Raw genomic sequence first — 20,955 nt, forward strand, 5'->3', positions numbered from 1 at the left:
CAGCTTGACCGGACATCAATCATTGATTAACCAGGTGATTGATAGAACATGGTTGCACCGAAATAATCAATTCCAGGCCAGAATATAAATCGATGTTACTAAATGAATTCCCTCCATGGAGGTCTCTGAAAAGCTGGACAGGCTGCAAGTATAAGATATCTCAGCAAGTTCCAAACTGAATTATGTATGACATTTTAGTAAAAAAAAAACTTGAGAAACACAATATTTTTTTGGACTTTTAACATACATGAGGACCAGCGAGCTCGCCACGTGGGCGTTGAGCTCCATCCCGAACTTAACGACGTACGGCGCCAGGCTCCGCCGCCGCTGCCACCGCCTTGAGCAAGGGCGGGAACGTGTACGCATCGGGCCAGGATCTGCGCGCCAGCATGCCCACGTACAGCCTCAAGAACATCCTGCGCGCGCGCGGCCGGCCGCCGCCACCCCGCGAGGCGTCCTCCGGTGGGGAATTCCGTCGAACACGCCGCGGGCACGTGACGAGGTGCGGACCATGTGCGCAATAGCCTTTCGCGCTACTCTCCTCCACCGCGCCCTTGTCCGCGTTAGCCGAAGGAAGCAACGGTTACCGCACCGGGGAATGGATCAACCAGCGAGATCGACTGCACTGGACTGGTCGACATGAGGAGGTGTCGCGCGTCTGGACCGCGACTCCGCGAGCGACGGCGGTAGCTGGACTAGCAGGTAGCACCACAGGCGGGCCGAATGGGGGAAGGAGGAGGAGAGGACCACGCTGGCGCGATGCCGGCGGCGGGCGGCGGGCGGCGGCCTTTCCTCTTTCTTAACGGCGGCTCTGGTGAATGGTGATGCACACCGCTTCCCCTGTGAGGCTGATTCCATTCTCGCAATAGCAATTAGCAAGGAACGCGAGAATCTTCTACGGAGTAGTGCTTCTTCTGTTGAATAGCCATACGAATTCCGCAAAAATTGTACAGTGTAGTACTGTACAATACAAAAGTTATCCGCTTGTTTTAACCTGCAATGTTCAGCGTCTAAATACATGTAATATTTTGATAAATAATTTTGACGGAGTAGTAGTATTTTTTGGAGGAGATAGTCTTTCTTCTGTTGAATTACCATATGAATACGCAAAAATTATACGGAGTATTGTACAATACAAAAGTTATTCACTGTGTTTAACACATGCACGCAGCCTTCAACGTACAAGTTTGACCATACTTTCGATATATACGGAAATATCGTAGTGAGAAAACATATTGCTCATTTCTATGATAAATGATGATAACGTAATAAGTTGTATTCGATTTGTCGATTCAAAATTTATTTACGTATTCACAGTTTCCAGTCATCGTCTAGAGATATAGCAACATAAATGGAAATTGTAACCGGATAACAAAATCACAAAAGAATCATCACGATTTTGGTCTGTTCCATTGCGTCGATGTCAGGGTAGGTATGTATGCGGGTATACATACATTCAGTGATACGGATCTACATAGGTCCACAGGCCGTTTTGTACGTACACACCACCATCAACATCCGCCGGTTTTGGATGCACCCCATCGAGGTCGATACAGCCGTATACGTATACCGGCAGACACGTGACCTCACCGGCCGTTTCTCACGCCCGCCCGCCGGCCCACACACAGCCTCGATCGCTTGCGTGCTCCAGAAATGACATTGACACTGGCTAGACTGTAGCGCTAGCGTGGCGAATGGCGATCGAGCTATATGTATCATCTTTCGCGCGCCATGAATGAAAATAATTAGCCAAGAGAGCTCTCAGCTCGCAGCACGCGGCCAGGCTCAATGAAGTCATCTTCTCGGAGCCAGAGCCCAAAGAGGGCCCCTTTGCCTTGGCCTCGCGCTATTCTGTCAGACGCCAATGTCGTCGCCGCCGAACACGCGCCGCCCTCCTCCTTCTCGGAGCCGCCACCGCCGCCGTGGCTTCCGGCCATTGCCGGCCGCGACGGCGACACGTGCGCCAGCGAACTCGACGCCTTCGCGCTCGCCGTCGCCTCCGCCAAGTCATCCTCCACGTCCCGCCCATACCTGCAGCTCGCCGCCGTGCTCTCCCAGTACGCCGCCACGTGGCATCTCACCGACGTCGCCTCCTCCGCCCGCCACGTGGCTCCAGATCATCGGAGCCCCACGGCAGCGTGGCTCCAGAAGCGCCTCCGCCTGGAGACCCTCGTCGCCGCGCTCCCACCGGACCCGGACCCGAACCCGAGCGGCAACCCCGAGCCCGACGACGGCATCACGTGCGACTTCCTCCTGAGGCTCCTCCGAGCGGGCCGCGCATCGGGGGCCGACGCGGCCCTTATCGCGGCCCTCGAGGCCCGCGCGGCCCGGAGGCTGGGCCAGGCCGCGCTGCCGGCCCTGATGATGCCGGTCACGGCGAGCGGGCACTCCGCGACGCTGCTGGACGTGCCGCTGGTGCTGCGGCTGGCGCGCGGGTTCTACAACTCCGGAGGCGGCGGCGCCGCCAAGGCTGCGGCGAGGGTGGCCAGGCTGGTGGACGCCTACCTGGCCGAGGCGGCGCTGGAGGCAGGGCTCACGCACGGGGACCTCGAGGAGCTCGCTCGCGCCGTGCCGGCGCACGCGCGCGCCGCCGATGACGCGCTCTACCGCGCCGTTAACACCTACCTCAAGGTGACTTTGTTTGACTCACCATGCATGCACTCAAATTCGCTCGAGTGCCTGCTTTTTTAGTGTAGGCAGTACTGCTGTTCTAGTGCGCATTCAAATTCGAGGTGGCTTCGTTAATTTGCCTGACAACATGCATGCATTCAAATTCCCAAGACCATTTTCTATATTATCTCAACTGAAACTTATTAAATTTAGACGGACTTTGACCAAATTAACTTAAATGTGACGATTTATATTTTGTTTGAGTCTAGTTTGAAGTTCTGAGGTTGCCCATCAATTTTCTTTTTTTTAAAATTCCGCTGAAAAATTGAACAGGGGTCACCAGGGGTCACCGGCATCCAAGTTGGCTAAATCTGGCTAGGGTATCACATAACCATAGTTATCACTAATTTTCTCACAAAACAACCACTTTTCGGACGAGCATTCTCGAGTAACACAGAATTGCTACATTAGGACAATTGACAGTGTTTACAACACATGGGGCTTGCGTGTTATAATTATGTCAGGTGGTCGGGCTGGCCTGTTTTCTTTGCCACGATATCTCTGGACTTGACTTGACCCATTTACCTTGCCTTCCGCTTGTTTTTCTTTTCCACATTTGCTCCATCTTATATGCCATGCGGATATCATCTGTCAGAAACGATGTCAATCGCCATAAGCTGGCAGGTTTGGGTTATTTGAGAACGCTCGTCACAAGAATTGTAGTTAACTGGTTATGTGAGAAGATTAACAAGAACTTTGTGGTTCTGTGAAATGTTACCACAAAAGTGTTTTTTGAAATCTACTCTAGGGCCAACATCATTGAGTGGCCGCATATGCCTAAGATGTGCGATATCTTTGATATGATTCAAACAAAATTTAAACAATACTCCGTTCCATAATTCTTGTCTCAAATTTGTCCAAAAATGGATGTATCTATTCCTAAAAAGTGTCTAGATACATGTAATATTTCGACAAGAATTATGGAATGGAGGTAGTAGCATTTAAGTTTGGTCAAACTTCATCTAAATTCAATGAATTTGATCAAGATAATATCAATTCCTGCAATATTATTAACCTTCAGAAATTTAGGGGTGCCAAAATTTTGAATCCTGGCCAAAAGCTTATTATTATGGAGACAAACCTCCTAAGTGCATACCATCAGGTATGCATGACATGTGGGGCCACTCTGTCACGATGATCGAAAACCTTAAAATATGTAAAATCTGTGTCGAGAGTTTCTTAAATGGGGTAACGCAGGGCAAAGTATGTTATAAACTTTCTTAGAGCGGGTAACGAGCGGAATTCACCCTTTTCGTAAGGAACTTGTTGAGTCAAAGTTTGTTGAGCGTAATTAAGTTTGTGATTTGAGACAAAGAGCGTACTGCCCACAAATGAGCTCCCGCTAGTAAACAACAAAATGTTACTGCCTCGCATCCATAACAAGTGTTCTGGATTTCTGGATTTAGTAAGTCACATTTGGGACTTGAGACGAAACGGGCAGATGTCCAATGCCCTCTTTGCGTTAAATCCGGTGCATTCTGTTCTCATTCACACAACCTCAGATTCAGTTGTAAAACTTGTGCAGACAAGATGCAAATTTCCAGTTCCGGATCGAAATGCAAGCAGACAAATCACGAGCATGTTGTGTGTTCCCTTGTCCTGTGTGCGTTTTTACAGTACGTGTCCCTGTCATCACAATTCCCAAATGTTGTTTGGTACCGCTGGTGTTCCGTAGAGGACTAATCATGCGTAAGCCAAGGAAGTTCACTGTCCATCTGCTCAAACCTTGGACCGTCGTCAATCATTATCGCTCGCCCCGACAGTTTGCCGCATTTTTTAGGATGCAAGATAAGATTGGTACTCACGGGGTTGGTTACAAACACCGGAGTATAGCAACACTGTTTTTTCAGCAGTGTTCATGATTTTGAGACGGGAAGTTAACAAAGCTCTTCGTTTAAAAAAAGGGTTAAAAAAAAGTGTTCGTTTTCTTAGCTCGTGTGCATTTGGAGACGTCGCAGGCACACCCGAGCACGGGGAAAGAGGCGCGGAAGTCGCTGTGGGGGCTAATCGACGCGCGCAAGCTGTCGGCGGAGGCGGCGGCGCACGCCGTGCGGAACGACCGGCTCCCGGTGCGCTCCGCGCTGCAGGTGCTCTTCTCCGACCACGGCAAGCTCAACCGCCTCGCCGACCTGGGCAGCGCCGCCGCCATGCTCGACCTCCCCGGCGGCGGCCGGCGACCCTCGAAGCCCGATCGCCTCCCGCCGCACCAGGAGGCGCGCCGCCTCCGGGAGGACGTCGCCAGCCTAAAGGTTTCTAGAACATTCTCGAACCTTAACAACAGTTCGATCGATCAACGCAACAGCATGATCGCTTACACTGATGAGTTTGAGTTCGAGATGCAGTTACAGTGCAGCGCGCTGCAGGATCAGGTGGAGAGGCTGAGCTCGGAGAGGCGGCGGTGCTGCGGTGGGTTCAGGTGGAGCACGTCCTGGTGTCGGCAACGCCGGTGAGCGGGAAGAAGGGCAGGCAGGGCCGGCGTGGTGTCGGCGGCGCCGACGTGGCAGGACCCTGAGGCGGCGCCGCAGTGAGGAGAATCTGATCCTGGCGACGATGGTGTACAGAGTTCTCGATTTGTTTCTGTCTCTCCTTTGGTTTTACAGGCTCGCAGTTTCTCTCTGAATTCTTCCCTGAAGTTTGATCTGGGTGGTGTTACTGAACGAGATGAACTTTAAAATTTAAAATTCTCCTTTCATTCACAAATCAACAAATAGTTGTACAGTACAAGACACCAACGAACGTGATCACTGACCTGGCCACAAATATCTCTCAGATTACAGACAGCGCCTCAGAAGGAATTCTGCAAGCTACGCCTCACTCACTAACTTATTCAGAGACAGAAACAATAATATTTCAGACAAATGTAAACACACATGGAAAAGAATGAAGAGAAACAAACAGGCTGAGGTTGCCTCATTTGTGTACTGCTTTCTTGATTGCCTGCCTGCATTTGCTCAGGAACTTGCTGCTGCTTGTGGACACCGCATCCTCGTAGACGGATCTGCGGTCATCGTCACTGGTTGCCTTAGGCTTCCTGCCTCTCATTCCCAGGATCTTGGAAGGCGAGGAAGGCAGAGACCGGAAACCCCTACCGCTTTCAGACCTCGGGAACCAGATCTTCCTTTCCTCCCTCTCCTCCTTGATGTCAAAGCTGTTACTGCATCTTGGAGTGCCATGGTGAGTAGCGCTCTCGCCACCGACTTCGACGATTTCTTCAGAACATTCAGTGATCTCATTCCTGCAGGTCTCGTCGCCGGCGATTCCGCTCTGCACTTGCTGCTCATCCCAAGCGTTCTCCTCGGCAGCATCGTGGTTCTCTGAAGAGCAGTGTGCTGCAGGTTCTTCTTGCTGATCCTCCATGAGCATATGAAGCCACTTATCCACATTGCCTTTGCCAGTATAGTTCATGTCTTCATTTTCTTCCGATCTGACGGCATGTCGAGGATGAAGCACCTCATTCTTTTGCAATAGCAGTGACTGCTCGGGGTACCTTGGCATTCCATAAACGCCGGTCGCTCTGTACGGAGGACTTGGCGCAACCGAGGAGGTCCTTGCAAATGATACTGTCTGGCTTGCATGAGATTTTTCAGTCTCAGGCTCAAGCATGGCTGCCTTGCCCTTAGTATCAGTTTTTGTCCTCATAGGTGTACCAATCCCCCTTGCTGCCATGGTTTCCTTCCTCTCTCTCCTGCTGCTACGATGCCGTTGTTGGATTGCCGATTGTTCTAGCTTCTCCCGGACCGACGAAACTCTCCCTCTTTCAGTGTAACCTGTGTTCTCTTCAGTGGAGAGTGATCTCCTTGGGAAGTTTATCACCTTAGGAGATTCATTCTTAGCATAACCTATTGTTGAAGTTCCTTGTCCAATTTCTTCATCCTCCAGGGAGATGTATGCATCTGAAGCCCTATGAGCCTCCTCCAGGAAATCTCTCAGCTCCTGTTTGCGAGGGCTGCTCCTCAATCTTCTCTGCGACAAGTACTTTACGCTCTCGGGGCGCATTTCCTCTGGCATCTCATCGTCAACCCGGTACCTCTTCCTTGCTTGATCGATGAAAGGCTTGACCTGCCTCTCCAGATCATCCCTGTGCTGATACTTCCTGCGGAGCTCTGTTTCAGAGGAGTCGCACATTGCTCTCTGGGCCTCTAGTCTTGCCATCAGAGTACTAGTTGCAGCTTGGTTCAACCTCAGCTGTTCCTTGTACACAACACTCCTGCATTTTGTACCACGATTAAAAACCACTACCAATTAAGATTCGAGTCAAATAAATGTTCAATTCTCCATTCTTGGTTTATCCTTACTGGTGCATGGCGTCTCTGATCATCTTCTCCAGCACCGCCTTGTAGTTGGACTGGGCCTCAGCCAAGCGGCGGCACTTCTCTACTCGCCGACGCCTCTTGATCAGGTGAGCTTCCAGGTCCTGGATGGCTACCCTCTCCTGCTCATTCTTCTGCTGCATCTCGGTCAATTCATTCTCCAATTCCGCGAGCTCGGCTTGCTTCTTCTTGGACTCTTCTCTCTGCCTCAGCGAGTCCCTAGCCATGGCAATGGACAAGTGAGGATTGCTAATGTAGCCATCAACATCTGGGTTGTTGTTCTCTCTCGTCGAATTAGTCCCATGGCCGTGCGTTGCCAAGTTCTCATCCTTTTCGCCGGAGAATTTCTTTGCAGCTAGAGAAAAGAACACTCACAATCAGTCACCGCTCCATCCACAGATCATGTACAGAGTTAACAAAACGAGGAAATTTAAGAAAATCCCACATACCGATCAAAGGGTAATTGGACCTGAGTGGTCTGTTGGCGTCAAGGGATCTGAGCACCGGGCTGTCAGAACCCCTCGCTGTCACGATGGCGGCAGGCGCGAGGCCTACTTTCTTGGTCATCTCCGAGAAGTGCTGCGGGAACGCGTGCGCCTCCACCGCCTGCAGCGCGCTCAGCTCCTCGCTGGCCCCGTCGGCGAACAAGAAGGCGAATGCTCTGTTCCTGCGTAATTCAGAAAGACCCATTCGGTTCAGTTCAGTTCAACTGAATCTTGTTGAAATGGAGACGAAGATGGAGAAGGGCGACGAGAGTTTTACCTGAAGTCGGAGTTCTTGGAGGCGAAGATGGAGAGGAACTGGCTGACGGAGATGCCGAGCTGCAGATCCCACCACGGGACGAGGAACTCGAGCTTGTTCTGCTTCTTCCTGCACACCTGCGCCTGCACGACCCTCAGGTTGCTGGGAACCGTCTTCCCTCCCCCTGAAAAATGCCCAAATCCATCCGTCCGTCAGTAATTCAGAACCATGGACAGAGAGAAACTGAACTGAAACCATCTGGGAAAAAAAGCAGGCGAAGCAGATTAGTGGTTCTTACTGGCGCAGGGGAACCAGTGGTGGACGTCCCAGGCGAGCGGGGAGGCGGAGTCGGCATGGAGGTAGAGGACGTTGCCGTAGGCGTCGACGCGGAAGAGCGCTGGGTCGAATCCTGCGTTGCCGAGGTGGTCGAGCTGCTTCCAGAGGAGGCTGGCGAAGCCCCGCGGGTTGGCGGCCGGGAGCGCCTCCGCGTCCACCACCGGGAACATCTCGTTCAGGTCCTTGGCCCGCAGCGCCTGCGCTCGTTCCGATCGGATCAAACGATCGAGAAAACCATGGCATGGCAAGGAAGGGGGGGAAAGGCGGAGCAGATCTGTATGTGCATACCTCGTGGGGCTGGAGGACGTAGGGGAGGAAGGCGTGGGGCGGGCCGTGGGCGTAGGGGAGGCCGAGCAGACCGCCGCCGCGGCAGAGCTTGGCGTAGGCCTTGGGGTAGCCCAGCGATTCGTCCACCGCCCTCTCCTCCTCCGTGAAGGCCGTCGCCGCCGCCATCGTCGGCCCCTCCTCCGCTGTACGGCGGTGCTGTCTGGGGATCAGGTGTGTGGTAGTGAGTGAGTGGGGTGTGCAGTACTATAAAATACAGCTGTTTTTTTGTTCTTCTTCCTGAGGAGGAGCGGAGGAGCGTTTTTAGTTTTGCTGCAACGGTCGATAACGGACCGGGACGGAGAAGAGAGCCGTTGAGCGGGTTCAAAACTCGGCACGTGAGGAGCACGAGGGAGCTGCCCAGGAGGGGTGAAGATGATGACAGTGAGTACTACTAGTACTCGTACTAGTACTGTACCGGGTTTAGACGTTTCGTGGGGGCTCTTTCTGACGAGCGACCGTGAGAGACGAACGTTTTATTAGCCATTTGATCGGAAAGATTATGTCTCTGATGTGTTTTTGTGGGGTGGCAAGTTTAGGTCAGTGGATGGCAATTTTTAGTGACGTAGAATGACAGTTTTAGCCTGTGAAGATGGCAACTTTAGTTTTTTACGGATGGCAACTTTGTCTCGTCGCGTTAAAAGACTAGGAAGCGAACGTTTTAGTTGCGTGAGATGGCAACTTTAGTTCTGTGAAGCGACAGCTTTAATTTCAGTGCTGACAACTTTACCCGTCGCGGCAGAAGTCCAGGAGCGATTCGCTCCCTATTCCATCTTCATGACGATGATGACACCCCTCCTCCTGATGGCTGGTAGTACACACGGCCGTGGCGGAATGATTGCAGGGTAAATCGCGTTATTAATGGGATGGCATTGATTTTGATTTGCCCTGTTGTTACGCGCGCAGGTGCCGTGAGGTACGGAAAGGGTCGGCCTAAATTTCAAAATGAACGGTGGTTCTAGAGAGAGAAAAGAGGACGCCTATAATGATCGAGCAGGGATCACGCGCTGCAGTTACACGGGCCCAAGGGCGGCCTACTACACTTTTCACACGAGACGGCCCACCACCGGATCGTGAATTTATCTCCATTGGCCCGCCTCGACTCAACAAACGAAGCCCATATTGGTGCCACGAAGCTGTTCCCCGGATCGAGCTGGCTAGCACTTCTCTCGAGTCTATACCGGTGCAGTGGCCGGTGTGCTTTTGCTCGTCACTTCCGGAGTTCCGGGGAATACTAATCATCACCAGCAGGGAAAAACTCCACCCATCCGTATTCCTATAGCCCATACGTCAGACAGTGACGTACTACGTTCAGACGGACGGACGGGATTGACAGGACCGAGACGGACGGACGGACGGGACTGCGAGTCTCCAATGCACGGGAAGAGAGCCTCCTGCCGTTTTCGGAAAGGATCAATTTCCTGCCTGAATCCGGGGAACAAGACGCGCGCTTGGGAATGGTGGAGTCGTACATGCAGGAATAGTACATCCATGCCTAGAGCCCAGCCCCTTAGGCTGACATGACGGTCGGTCGGTCAGAGTGTTGCTCGATCCCTTTTGCTTTTTCTGCGTTTCAACCTCTGTAGCGAGCTTCCCTTTTCGCCGTGGACGGAGGCGGCCGAGATCTTTGCTGCTCGATGCTCTTGTCTCGGCCTGTTCGTTCGTTTGCTCCTGCCCTTCGATGCTTGGCGGCGGATAGCTATTATCTAGCTAGATCGATCACTCCTTGCAAACTTGCACTGCTGGGGAGTTCGGTACTACTCTATTAAGATTGACAGATTGAGTTGCGCTCTGTACGATCGATCATCAGGGGGCTGTGGCAAGAGGTAAATGTTCGTGCAGTGGACATGACGATCAGAACAAATGAACAATTACAATGGAATTACTCCATCCGTTTGGGTTTATAAGGCATGTCAAATTTTGACCAAAAATTGCATTGGTGATACGAGATTATTGTGGCACGAAAGATATATTGTTGGCTTCGTATTGAAAAGTTCTTTCTAATGGTATAACTTTTATATACATGTACTAAATATAATTTAAATAATTGTTGGTCAAAGTATAACACAAATTTCAATAGGAGCCTTATAAACCCAAACGGAGTGAGTAGATATCTACACAGGAACCAGTGGTAATCAATATAGGGTATAATCGCTAGCCGGGGCCACCATTTGAGAATTTGTTGCGCAAAACCATCCCTTTTCGGACAGGTTTTGCACAAAGCCCCAAATTGACATATCAACGGCTCTAACCCCTATTGCGGACGGTTAGACTCACTTCACGTCACCACAACTTCTAAGGACAAGTTAAAAGAGAAATAAAAACAATTTAAGCTGAAGGTTTCGTGATCCCAAAAAATGCAGCTAAAAAAAGAGGCAAAACTGTACATAGACTAAGAATACACTGCAAGCTAAAAGAACAAAAAAAAACAATTTAAGCTGAAGGTTTCGTGATCCCCAAAATGCAGCAGCATCGCTGAAGCTGTGAAAGCGTGGAACTGTGGCTTCCTTATTTAGTTACTCCAACTTCGTTTTTTCTCCTTTTTCTCCTCTGTTTGTACTTTGCCTGTGCGGTTAAATTCCACAAGGACGTCGTGTGCGTTTTCTCTTCCCTACAGCAGCTAGTGGAGTACCAGTAACCAGCAATACTTCCCACACGCACGTACTGGCATGCAGTTGATCTCTGCAGCAAAAACTTGTACGAGCCCTTTCATATACATTTCATTAATTTGCTGGTCTTGCATTCATATTATGGATGTAAACGGGCAGCCTTTTAAGGCCCGTTAAAGCCCATTTAGCTCCAATATAAGCTAAAGCACCAACGTGGAGGAAAAAAACTGCAAAGGAAAAAGTAACAAATGGGCGTCGCGGCGCCGTTTACATCCTTAATTCTTATGCATGTCTTTGTCCAGAAAAAAAATGTGCATGGATGGTCGAATCAATCAAGTGTACGCCGGTGTGTGTGTGGGTGTGGTGTGGCACACCTGAATCGTGACCCAAACGCATGAGAAAAATCCTCAGATTCTAGTGCACACACATGACACAACTCATGCATGAAGGAATCAAGATATGGTTGGTTTTCTGCTCCTTTTTTGACCACCCAACTAATCAGATAGAGAGTGTACTCAACCATGATAAAAATCTCTGCCACTGGCATCATGTGCATCTCATGCCACTCTACATAAACATAAGCAGTATATGGAGTATATATATATATGAGCAGCAATTTTTGTTTACTAATTTGATTATGTGGTATCCTATACGGCTATATACCTGCAGACGCTACATACATGCATGCAGATGCACTGCATGTAATTGCAAAATGGTTTTCTCTAGGCAACTCACTCACCAGCCTAGGCAGAGTACAGTCCCAGAGCCTAGACTCCCTGCAACTACAAGCAGAGACAAGTGGATAACTAGAAAGGCAAAGCTGGGGGAGGCAGGCAAGATCCAAATGGGGCATGAAACCATTGGAAAGTACTGCGACGAAAACGATTCCTCTTCATCTGGCAAGATCGATCGAACCCCATAGCATGCAGAGTAGCACTACCCAAACACAGATGTTACATGCATGTATGCTTGCCTCCAGGCGCCAACCACCTCAAGTTATTCCCTCCTCGCTCACACACTCACGCTCAGTTCGCACACACACACACAGAGAGAGAGAGAGAGTCAGATAAAGTGTGTGTACGTATATGTGTGCTAGAAACTTACATGCACATAGCAACAAGAACTGGCTCCGTCTTCCATGGATTAGATGGGAGCACTTGCCTTTTTCTGCAACGCCAAAGGAAGAAGCTTTACTTACCGGCACACACAGACAGCATATATCCTCGCTAGCTCTCCCTATAAATACCAGTACGCGTATACGAATCGATCGATCAACCAAGGCGGGTGCTAGCTGAACTACTGTTCGATCGAGCTAGCCAGGTGAGCGTAGGTAGCCACCAATGGAGGCTGCAGAGGGAGATGTTGAGGCGGCGGCAATGGCTGCGTCGGCGGCGGGGGGGAGGAGGGGGTGCATCAGGTCGACGAGGGGGCCGTGGACGGTGCGGCGGCAAGGGAGGGGCGGGGCCGTGAAGACGTCGCTGCGGCACCCGACGCCGCGGGAGCGGGAGAACAACCGGCAGCGGGAGCGGCGGCGGCGGCAGGTGGCCACGAGGATCTATGCCGGGCTCCGGGCGCGCGCCGGGTACGCGCTGCCCAAGCACGCAGACCAGAACGACGTGCTCCGCGCGCTCTGCGCCGAGGCCGGCTACCTCGTCGACGAAGACGGCAACGTCTCGCGCCTCGCCGGCCACCAGGTCTCTCGCTCTCTGCTCTCTTTTTTTTGGCTGTGCTAAATTCATGCATGTACCGTACTCACATATCTGAATGTTGGTTCAGATATGTTGGGGAAAATTTGCTCCTTTAATCCAAAAAAAACTTGGTTATTAAGTGAAGGATGAGAGGAACGCGTTTTTTATATAGTGCACGGTCCGATATGTTTGGGGATGCATTTTTAACAAATTTGTTGGGGAAGAAACCAGAAATGTTGGTTAACTGAGATGACAGAACCATGTGTTTTATCTAGTGCACGGTCTGATTTGTTTGGGGATGCATTTTTTATAAGAAAAGAAATGGGAAACAAAATGCCTGGTACTAATATTTTCAGTACAGCAATCACGCTCAACTCTATCGAAATAAATTGACAGCCTGATATACAGGAACCGAACTACAGATGTACTAATATGTTCTGTTTTATTTCTGAAACCTCACGTATGATGGATCGTTTTTTTGCTGACGCCATTGCTCTGAATCCTCTCCTTCTCAGCGTTCCTCCGGTGTCGGCGGCCCCAGCGGCAGCTCCGACCATCTGCAGCCGTCCTCCACCAGCGGCGCGACGGAGGCGGTGGCTCCCCAGCAGCCGGAGCCGGAGCAGAAGCACAAGATATCCCTGGAGCTGACCCTCTCCTTCACCTACATGTAGCTACTACGGCATACATCATCCTCTGCTTCACTAATTAAGTAACCAGTACTACTGCTCTAGGTTCGATCGATCACATTAGCATTAGTGGAGATAACATAGTCGTGCTAATCAACTAGTTGTCACGTAATTAAGGTTGCAAGTTTCGGACCATTTGGAATAAATTGGTTCAGGCACCGCAGTTCTGGAGACATCAATCTATCCAGAGTTCTTGTCGTTGGAATCTGTTCAGAAACAGTACTGGTTCAGAAATATAGGATGGGGAAAAAAACTGAAACTGAAGTGCGCAAGCAGAGCACCCGTGAATCAAAGCTCAAAGATGTAGGAGTATGAAACTTTATCCAACTTTCTCAAGTACATTTGGTTCAGAACTTCAGAGCAAGAAGAAGAAAAAAGAGGGGCACAGTACAGTACAGGACACACATAAGACAAACAGAAAACACACAAACCTATGGGAGCAAAAGAACTAAAAAGAACTGATCGATCTATGAAGTGAGGCTGGCGTCCCGGCGAGGCCCAATTCCGATGGCGGTGCCATCGTTGACGCCAGCGACAAGCTCAGCCTCAAAATTCCCCGACGACATGGACGGCAGCCGCTCGTACACCCTGGACCCAAGATGCTGCAGCTTCTTCTGCTGCGTCTTGACGGTCCTGCTGATGATCTTGTAGTTCCATCTCTGCTGCACGTAGACAGCGGCAGCGAGCGCGACGGCGGCGAGCGGGATGGCGACGTCGCCGAACGCCGAGTAGAAGTCGAGGCTTGCGTTGACGAACTCGTACTCCTCCGCGAAGTACGGGTTAATGGCGGGCGCCTGCCTGACGTAGTCGTAGAGGTGCGGCAGCAGGCGCACCGCCGTCACGCTGACGTAGTAGCTCTTCTTCAGCGGCCTGCAGCTGATCCGCCACAGCACGTTGCCGATCACCTGCGGGAGGAGGAACAGGTCCTGGGCCAGCCCGACGTACTCCTCCAGCGTCACGGCCCACTGCCGGAGCGCGTGCGACCGGCCCCTGGCGTCCATGTACGACGCCTCGGCCCGCACCGGCCGGCCCAGCGCGCTCACGTAACGGCCCAGCAGGATCACCATGAACCCCAGCAGGTGCGCCGAGAAGCTGTAGAGGAACACCTTCCGGTCGCTGGGCACCCGGCCGGGCTCCAATGGCGAGCGCGTGAGCATCCGGATCCGCGACCGCCACACCTTCTGCGCCAGCCGGAGCGTGAGGAGGAAGGCGCCCAGGATGAGGATCTTCACCACGCAGTCGATGACCCAGTAGAGCTGGCTCTTGTCCACCACGTACGACGGCGGCGCCGGCCCGGCGCCCGCGGCGGCGATGCGCGCGAAGAGCGCCTCGGCGCCGGTGATGAGCGGCATGCTGTAGCCCAGCGCCTGGACGCCCAGCATCACCAGGGACACGTACGGCATCACGTCCGTGTGCGCCTTGATGTACATGAGCTGTGTGAACTCGGCGCCGATGGCGGCGCCCAGCGTGGCCACGCGCAGGATCCCTTCCACGCTGCGCCTGGACAGGATGTCCTGCCGCTGCTCGCGGTAGATGATCGGCAGCGTCTGGAGCGCCGTAGTCGCGTCGAGCCGCAGTGGGTCGCCGGATTCGCGCGTGCTGGAGATCCGCACCTTGGCCGTCGGGTTGATCAGCCACTGCGCCGTTGTCGGAGGGTAGTCCACTCTCACCTCGATGGAGCAGTCCATGCCGTCTTCGAGGGATGATGCCAAGGACGAGAAGGCTCGCCATGGCGCGTCGATGGCCCGGCACCCGATCAGGTACATCCGGCCGTCCACCGGGTTGTACACGCCTTCCAGGGACAGCGTCGACACGTTCGCGTACGTGTCCCCGGACAACGTGAGCTCCGCGGACACGTTGAGGACAGCCGTCGTCTCCGTCGTCGTCCCCGACGCCGAGGGAGCTTCTTTGCCACGCTTGGCCTGTTCTTCTCCAGAGAAAACAGGGGCAGGATAGTTCCGGCCGACGAGAGGTCCAAGCGAGAGAACCTCCAGCTGAAGGAACGGGCGCTCGAACCGTTCGCGGGGTAACGGGTCGGGCACGGCCGGGACGTGGAGCGTTAGGTCGTCGGCTAGCATGGACAGCGCGTTACTCTCGTCGGCAAGGTTGCCCGGTTTCCGTGGGTAGCTGAGCAGGGACTTGGCCATGGCGGTGCCCAGGTTGAACGGCTCGCTGCGGGTGAGGAACTCGCCGGCCTGCTTAGCCTTGGTGTACTCATACGTCATGCTGAGCGGCGCGCCGCCCGAGACGCCGAACCGGTTCCAGAGCTCCGACGGGTGCACCGCCCGTCGGAACGTCAGCGGGGGGTACTGGGCCGCGCCGTCGACGCGGGTGATCTGGCCCACGGCGATGCTGCGGCGGGTGGCCGAGAAGCCCGTGCGCACGTAGAGGCACACGCGCGAGTGGCACGCCTTGGCCTTGCCGCCGGCGCCGGCGTCGCCGAGGCAGCCCAGCATGCAGAGCTGGCCCGTGGAGGCCCGCCACACGCCCTCAGCCGACAGCGTCATGCCGCCCAGCCCGCTCCGCTTCGCCGCCGTGTACCGGTGCTCCCGGGGCGGCACGGCCCGGAACACCGCCGACACCTTGGCCCCCGCCGACCTCTCGCCCGCCGGGCCGGCCGTCGTGGGCTCGCACCGGATGTCCTGCATCACGATGCTCACGCCTTTGAACCCGCCGTCCGTCTCGTCAATCGACTTGTCGTCGTCGGTCTCGAAGGGGCCGAGACGCTTGCAGACTGCGTCGTCGGTCGAGTTGCAGTCCCGGTTGGGCACGACGGCGAAGGCGTCCTCGGAGGAGAACATGTCCAGGATGCCGCACAGCGAGCCGCCTCTGTACAGCCCCCCGCCGTCCCCGATGACGTCGTCGTGGTAAGGGCGATCCTGGCTGCACGCTTTGCTGACGAGCTCGTCCTCGGACCCGAACTTGTAGTTGGAGTAGGCGCCCAGCTGCGACAGCAGGTGAACCGCGTCGAAGTAGGCGGCGTCGGATTTCCCGTGCGTGCTCGTGAGCTCGCCGCGCACGGCGCGGTTGGTGAGCGTCATCGTGGTCGGGTACCGGAGCACGAGCAGGACGCCCTCGTCGCGCCTGACCGGCGGCTGAAAGTTGTTGCGGTCGGTGTGCTTGGCCCAGCCCCAGGGGCCGGCGGCCGCGTCGTCGGCGCGCTTAGGGAGCATGGCGTTGCCGACCATGCACAGCACGGACTCGCCGTCCCCGGTCTCGGTGTACACGCCCTCGAAGAGCATCTTCATCTCCGTGCTCCCCGGCCACACCTTGAGCTCCGGGGACACGTACGACGGGCCCATCTCCGGGCCGGTCCCGTTGCGCGACACGGCCACGCCCAGCACGCCGCTCACGTTCAGCGCCGTCTTCCCGCGCAGCCCCGCCGCGTCGACGTGCGTCATTACGAACGTGGCCAGCGGCAGCGGGGCTGGCGCGCCGGCGCCGGCGTCTGAAGGCATGTCGGTGCCGTCGAACGGTATCAGCGGCGCGGAGCCGGGGCCCTGCGTCCAGTCGCCCTTGACGAAGGACAGCTCCGGCATGAGCGCCGCGGCGCGGTTGGCGTCGAACTTGAGCTCGGCGCCGGCCGAGAGCACGGACCGGCAATGCCGCTTGACTTCGGCGAAGCGCAGGTACTCGTGCGGGATGAAGGGCCCCTGCTGCTGCTGCTGCCCGCTCCCCATCATCGGATCCGTCCGTCCATCATTCCGGTGAAACGGATCGAACGACGAAGCGACGGCAAGTAATGGCAGCAGGAGCGCGCCGATGAACTGCAGAGTTGTCGCCTTCATTTGCTGCAAGTGCAAGCAAGAACGCTAGCTGGTATCACAAGAGTTCAGTAAATATTCTCCAACAACGGGGACATGACTTCATGCTACTACTGATAAGATCATAGAGCGATCTGGTTACTGACCTCAACACATAGATTTCGATCTTCAGTCCCCTTTGATCTTCTTCACTTGAGTGTCCAAGAACTGCTCAGCTCACAACGACGGCGCTGCCTGCGGTGCTCTAGTATTGTACATTTTGTGTACAGCACAGTGCATGGATATCTAATCTAAACCAGAATGTGTCAGATCTAGAACAATTCCTGGACCAGATTGGATCAACTGGAATCCAACCTAATCTAATAATACTACGCCTATGGAAGCTTCGGTCGCATTTGTGTATTTCCCTTCACCGGTTAACCCCCTTGCACAGCTTCATAGGATCAGGGCTCTAGGAAGAAGGACATATTTTATTGGGTAAGTGGGTTTGACTTGGCAAGGAAGCGACCCAGAAACAGAGGCTAACCACTTAATTACCGGAAACAACAATGATCAGTTCTGCCACTGGCCCCTGTCATGTGCCGCTGTTATGTCGAGACCGGCATTAGTTTGCGATGGACGGGGCAAAAGAGGTGGCAGAGGGAGTTGACGTGGGTACGGCGTGCGGCCGGCCGCCGCGGCGGGCATCCCGGCCGGCCGATGAGGATCGCATGTTCGCTCATGTGGAGATATTTACCGCTCACTTTGTTAGTGCTACACTGACCTCTTACCGCTCACTTTGTTTTTTTTTGTTTTTTTTGAGAGCTACCGCTCACTTTGTTAGTTCCTGTCCAAGCCGGTGACGCAGGCACCTAAGCCATTTCTGGGTCATGGTTGGTCGGCCCAATAGTTGACCAGGGTGGGCGGGTGCTTCATCTGGGCCAAGATGTACGGCCCTTATTGGCCATTTACCACCGGTTTGGTAATAGTGGGCCATGGCGGCCATTATAGTGGGATTAGCCTATTGTCTAAAGGCCCGGAATTCGCTGGCAGCGTAAAAAGTCCAACAACGGGGAAAGTGCACACGGATTGTGCATTGGCACTGCCATGTGTACGTGCCGTTCTCCAAAATCCTCCTTACTGAAAAGTGTCGGCTTCGACGGAGAACACAGAAATATTCTTGCAAAATCAACTGAACTAATTCTATCTACAGGTTCTATCAAAAATAATAAATGAAATGGCGCTCTCTCTCTCTCTCTGTTCCAAACAGACATCATTCTAGTGTTTACAAATGCAGCTGGAAAAGTTACAATCATATTCCTGCTCCTGCAGTTTGAACAACTAATTAAGTTTTGCTTAGGGTGGTTGTAGGAGGTGACCGTATATTGCCTGACCACCGCTGCACATTAAGCCACAAGTTTAATGCATGTCTTGTCACGTGTGTCGTGTCGGCTAGAAAAATTCTCTTTCTGCCGACAATGAGCTAGACGAATGTGGTTAAACTTGACAATCTGCGGCCCTGTTTAGAACGCAGGATATGAAAAACTCATTGACAGGAAAAATACAGGAATTGAGATGGCATGTCTCACAAATCTTATGGACATTGAAAACATATGAATAGAAAATATTGGCCACTTGGAATGCAGGATAGGAAAAGTATAGGGAACTTTTGAGTTTCAAAAACTACTACTCCTGTTGAATACTGTTGTCTTGATTAGGCCCTGTAATAAACAAGTTTGGCTAATCGAATCTAGCCTGCTAGTCTTGATTAGTTACGCAACAAACTAGATATGATAGAGCGCGTTGCCGCGCTCGTTCCTATAAATGAGAAAGACGTGTTTGGATGAAAATCGTCATAATAGAAACCAGGGGTATTATGTAATTCTTGAAGGTACCATCACAATACAAATCAGCGAGGAATAAAACAATCATGGTCATGCTCCCTTTTCGGCAAATTAAAAGTATCAGTCTTCCTAGGATCACAGACTCACGGTGTGCCACTGGTGTTAACGGCAAGGAAGGATCCAAATCTCTTCAATTCTTGTTTGTTGGGAGATTTGAAAGAAAAGGAACCGCGGGATTTTTTTTCTAATGGGAAAGTGCTTTCGCTTCCTGGGAACATTTGCGCATATCCGGGATGAAGCTGCGCACTGGAAGCTTGCTGGCAGGCTTATGCCCTTCGACCCAGGCTGATTTCTTCTCTGTTGCCATATGCTTCCGTTTGAGGCCTGCTAGCATTCAACTAAGAAATTCAGTCTGGATTTAGCATAGAGAATAAATTAAAACTATTGCATCATCGCAGGTTAGCGATTACTTCTCCTATTGTGTAACATATTAACTGGTCCACCCCCAAACACAAAATTTATAAAGGTAACACAAACTGAAACTCCCTTGATTGCAAATTCAATCAACTGATCACAGTTATTGGTTCGAAAGATATAACAGTTGAACGACACTACTGCTCTCTATCCATCTAGAAATGCATATATCAAAGATATACACTGGTTCTCGCAGAAAAAAACATTGATTGCATCCATCCGATCAACACTGCTGACAAAAATTCTTAGAAACTATAAAAAATCATAGCCACTGAACGCACAAGTACTGCAAGTTGTTGAATATGGAAACTCATTAGCAATGAACATGCAGTTCTCTCAAGCAATGGATAAAGATTTTCCTAGTACAAAGCATACCACAAAACAAGACATGTAAAAGAAACGCTGGGAGCTACTCGTAGTTTCTAACATTCAATTGTTCCCAGTTTAACCAATCAATTAGAAGAACGATCTGAACCCCCTCACATCCAACACACAGTTATTTGTTGTTCTTGAATCATCATAGCACAGAGAGAGAAGGGCTCGAAAGGATTCGGATCACCCAATTGCACAGAATAAAAAACTGCAATCTAGTTTTTTTCTTCTCGTTACCTGATGTACAATTTCGTTGCGAGATACGGTTCAGGCTGGGAACGGAGCCAAAGGTTCCTCTGGCATCCCTCCTCCAGTCCTCCCCTTCCTCTCCTACGCACCCCCATGCCAATTCGGGCGAGCAAGCCTCCTTTCCTCCTCGTCCACATCCTCCCATTCGGTTGGCGGTGACCAGCGACAGCAAGCTGGCCATGACCGAGCCGCATCGACTGCTTCAAGGAGATGCTAACAGCCATGCGGCGGGCTCCGGTAGCAGTCGGCTTGCAGCATATATTGCTGTCGTCTACGCCTGGATCCCCTCCTCGATGGCCATCCCCACATCGACGCCTGCGCTCTCTGCACCATCTCCGCGTCTGCTTGCTGCACCTGCAGGCTCTGTGAGCATGACGTAGGGGTGGGTGAGGGTGAGAAGAAGGCACGAGATGTAGCATGTGGCAGCCTCATCTTCTTTCGCGACACCGCATCACTTGAGCCCATCCAGACCCGCGTTGGCTTCTTTCGCCCGTGAGAACAAGAGTCTGCGTGAAAGATGGCATCCGTGTTGTTGCCAGCCGCCGGCAGAGAGAAGATGAAAGAAATCGGCCGTGGTCGAAGAATAAATAGGGACGCAATGGAGGAGAAGAACGGCAAATAACAACGACTGTCGTTAATGGCTATTATGGAAAAAATGAACCGAAGCCGCACAGGCACCACCATTAAAGACAGGGCACACCGTCGCTCGGGAGCGCAGCGGCAGTTTCGGCTGAGGCAGCGCAAGGGGTTAACGACCAAGTTTTTTTTTCTCGTGCGGTACAAAGATACCTTGGGCTTGTGGGCCACAGACCGGCCCAATTGATGCATTTGCTTCGATTTTTCTGGCGGAGCAGCGGCCCAGCCAACGGGCACGAGGCCCAGGCGCATTCGGACGGCCGGATATAGCCA

The 20,955-nt window shown here is 52.7% G+C and overlaps 4 protein-coding genes and 1 long non-coding RNA gene across 6 annotated transcripts; 2 read left to right on the plus strand and 3 right to left on the minus strand.

Annotated features, from left to right (window-relative positions):
• Positions 1 to 1,581: 1,581 nt before the first annotated feature.
• Positions 1,582 to 5,351, plus strand: LOC100821090 (root phototropism protein 3). Its single transcript, XM_003565364.4, has 3 exons — positions 1,582 to 2,631; positions 4,629 to 4,919; positions 5,013 to 5,351. Exons 1-3 carry the CDS (start codon positions 1,789 to 1,791, stop codon positions 5,118 to 5,120), a joined length of 1,242 nt encoding a protein of 413 aa, XP_003565412.1. The 5' UTR covers positions 1,582 to 1,788; the 3' UTR covers positions 5,121 to 5,351.
• Positions 5,338 to 8,721, minus strand: LOC100821388. The gene is made up of 6 exons (XM_003565365.4): positions 8,346 to 8,721; positions 8,020 to 8,254; positions 7,743 to 7,905; positions 7,430 to 7,647; positions 6,966 to 7,335; positions 5,338 to 6,877 (listed from the first exon to the last, which is right to left on the minus strand). Exons 1-6 carry the CDS (start codon positions 8,508 to 8,510, stop codon positions 5,581 to 5,583), a joined length of 2,448 nt encoding a protein of 815 aa, XP_003565413.1. The 5' UTR covers positions 8,511 to 8,721; the 3' UTR covers positions 5,338 to 5,580.
• Positions 8,722 to 12,330: 3,609 nt separating this feature from the next.
• On the plus strand, positions 12,331 to 13,349 carry LOC104583031 (BES1/BZR1 homolog protein 2). Its single transcript, XM_010234693.1, has 2 exons — positions 12,331 to 12,684; positions 13,194 to 13,349. Exons 1-2 carry the CDS (start codon positions 12,331 to 12,333, stop codon positions 13,347 to 13,349), a joined length of 510 nt encoding a protein of 169 aa, XP_010232995.1.
• A 303-nt stretch (positions 13,350 to 13,652) lies between these two features.
• On the minus strand, positions 13,653 to 17,648 carry LOC100821692. 2 transcript variants are annotated; one of them, XM_014898453.2, is made up of 2 exons: positions 17,275 to 17,648; positions 13,653 to 17,180 (listed from the first exon to the last, which is right to left on the minus strand). In XM_014898453.2, the coding sequence occupies exon 2, from the start codon at positions 17,150 to 17,152 to the stop codon at positions 13,832 to 13,834; it is 3,321 nt and encodes a 1,106-aa protein (XP_014753939.1). In that variant the 5' UTR covers positions 17,153 to 17,180; positions 17,275 to 17,648; the 3' UTR covers positions 13,653 to 13,831. The 2 variants fall into 2 exon arrangements, with proteins under 2 accessions (XP_014753939.1, XP_003565414.1); XM_003565366.4 differs by having other exon boundaries at positions 13,653 to 17,155; positions 17,275 to 17,647.
• A 1,315-nt stretch (positions 17,649 to 18,963) lies between these two features.
• Positions 18,964 to 20,573, minus strand: LOC112271056. Its single transcript, XR_002963843.1, has 2 exons — positions 20,035 to 20,573; positions 18,964 to 19,335 (listed from the first exon to the last, which is right to left on the minus strand). It is a non-coding gene; the product is annotated as an uncharacterized LOC112271056 (long non-coding RNA).
• Positions 20,574 to 20,955: the final 382 nt, after the last annotated feature.

The sequence above is a fragment of the Brachypodium distachyon genome, chromosome 2, assembly GCF_000005505.3.
Source record: "Brachypodium distachyon strain Bd21 chromosome 2, Brachypodium_distachyon_v3.0, whole genome shotgun sequence".
NCBI classification, from domain to species: domain Eukaryota; kingdom Viridiplantae; phylum Streptophyta; class Magnoliopsida; order Poales; family Poaceae; genus Brachypodium; species Brachypodium distachyon.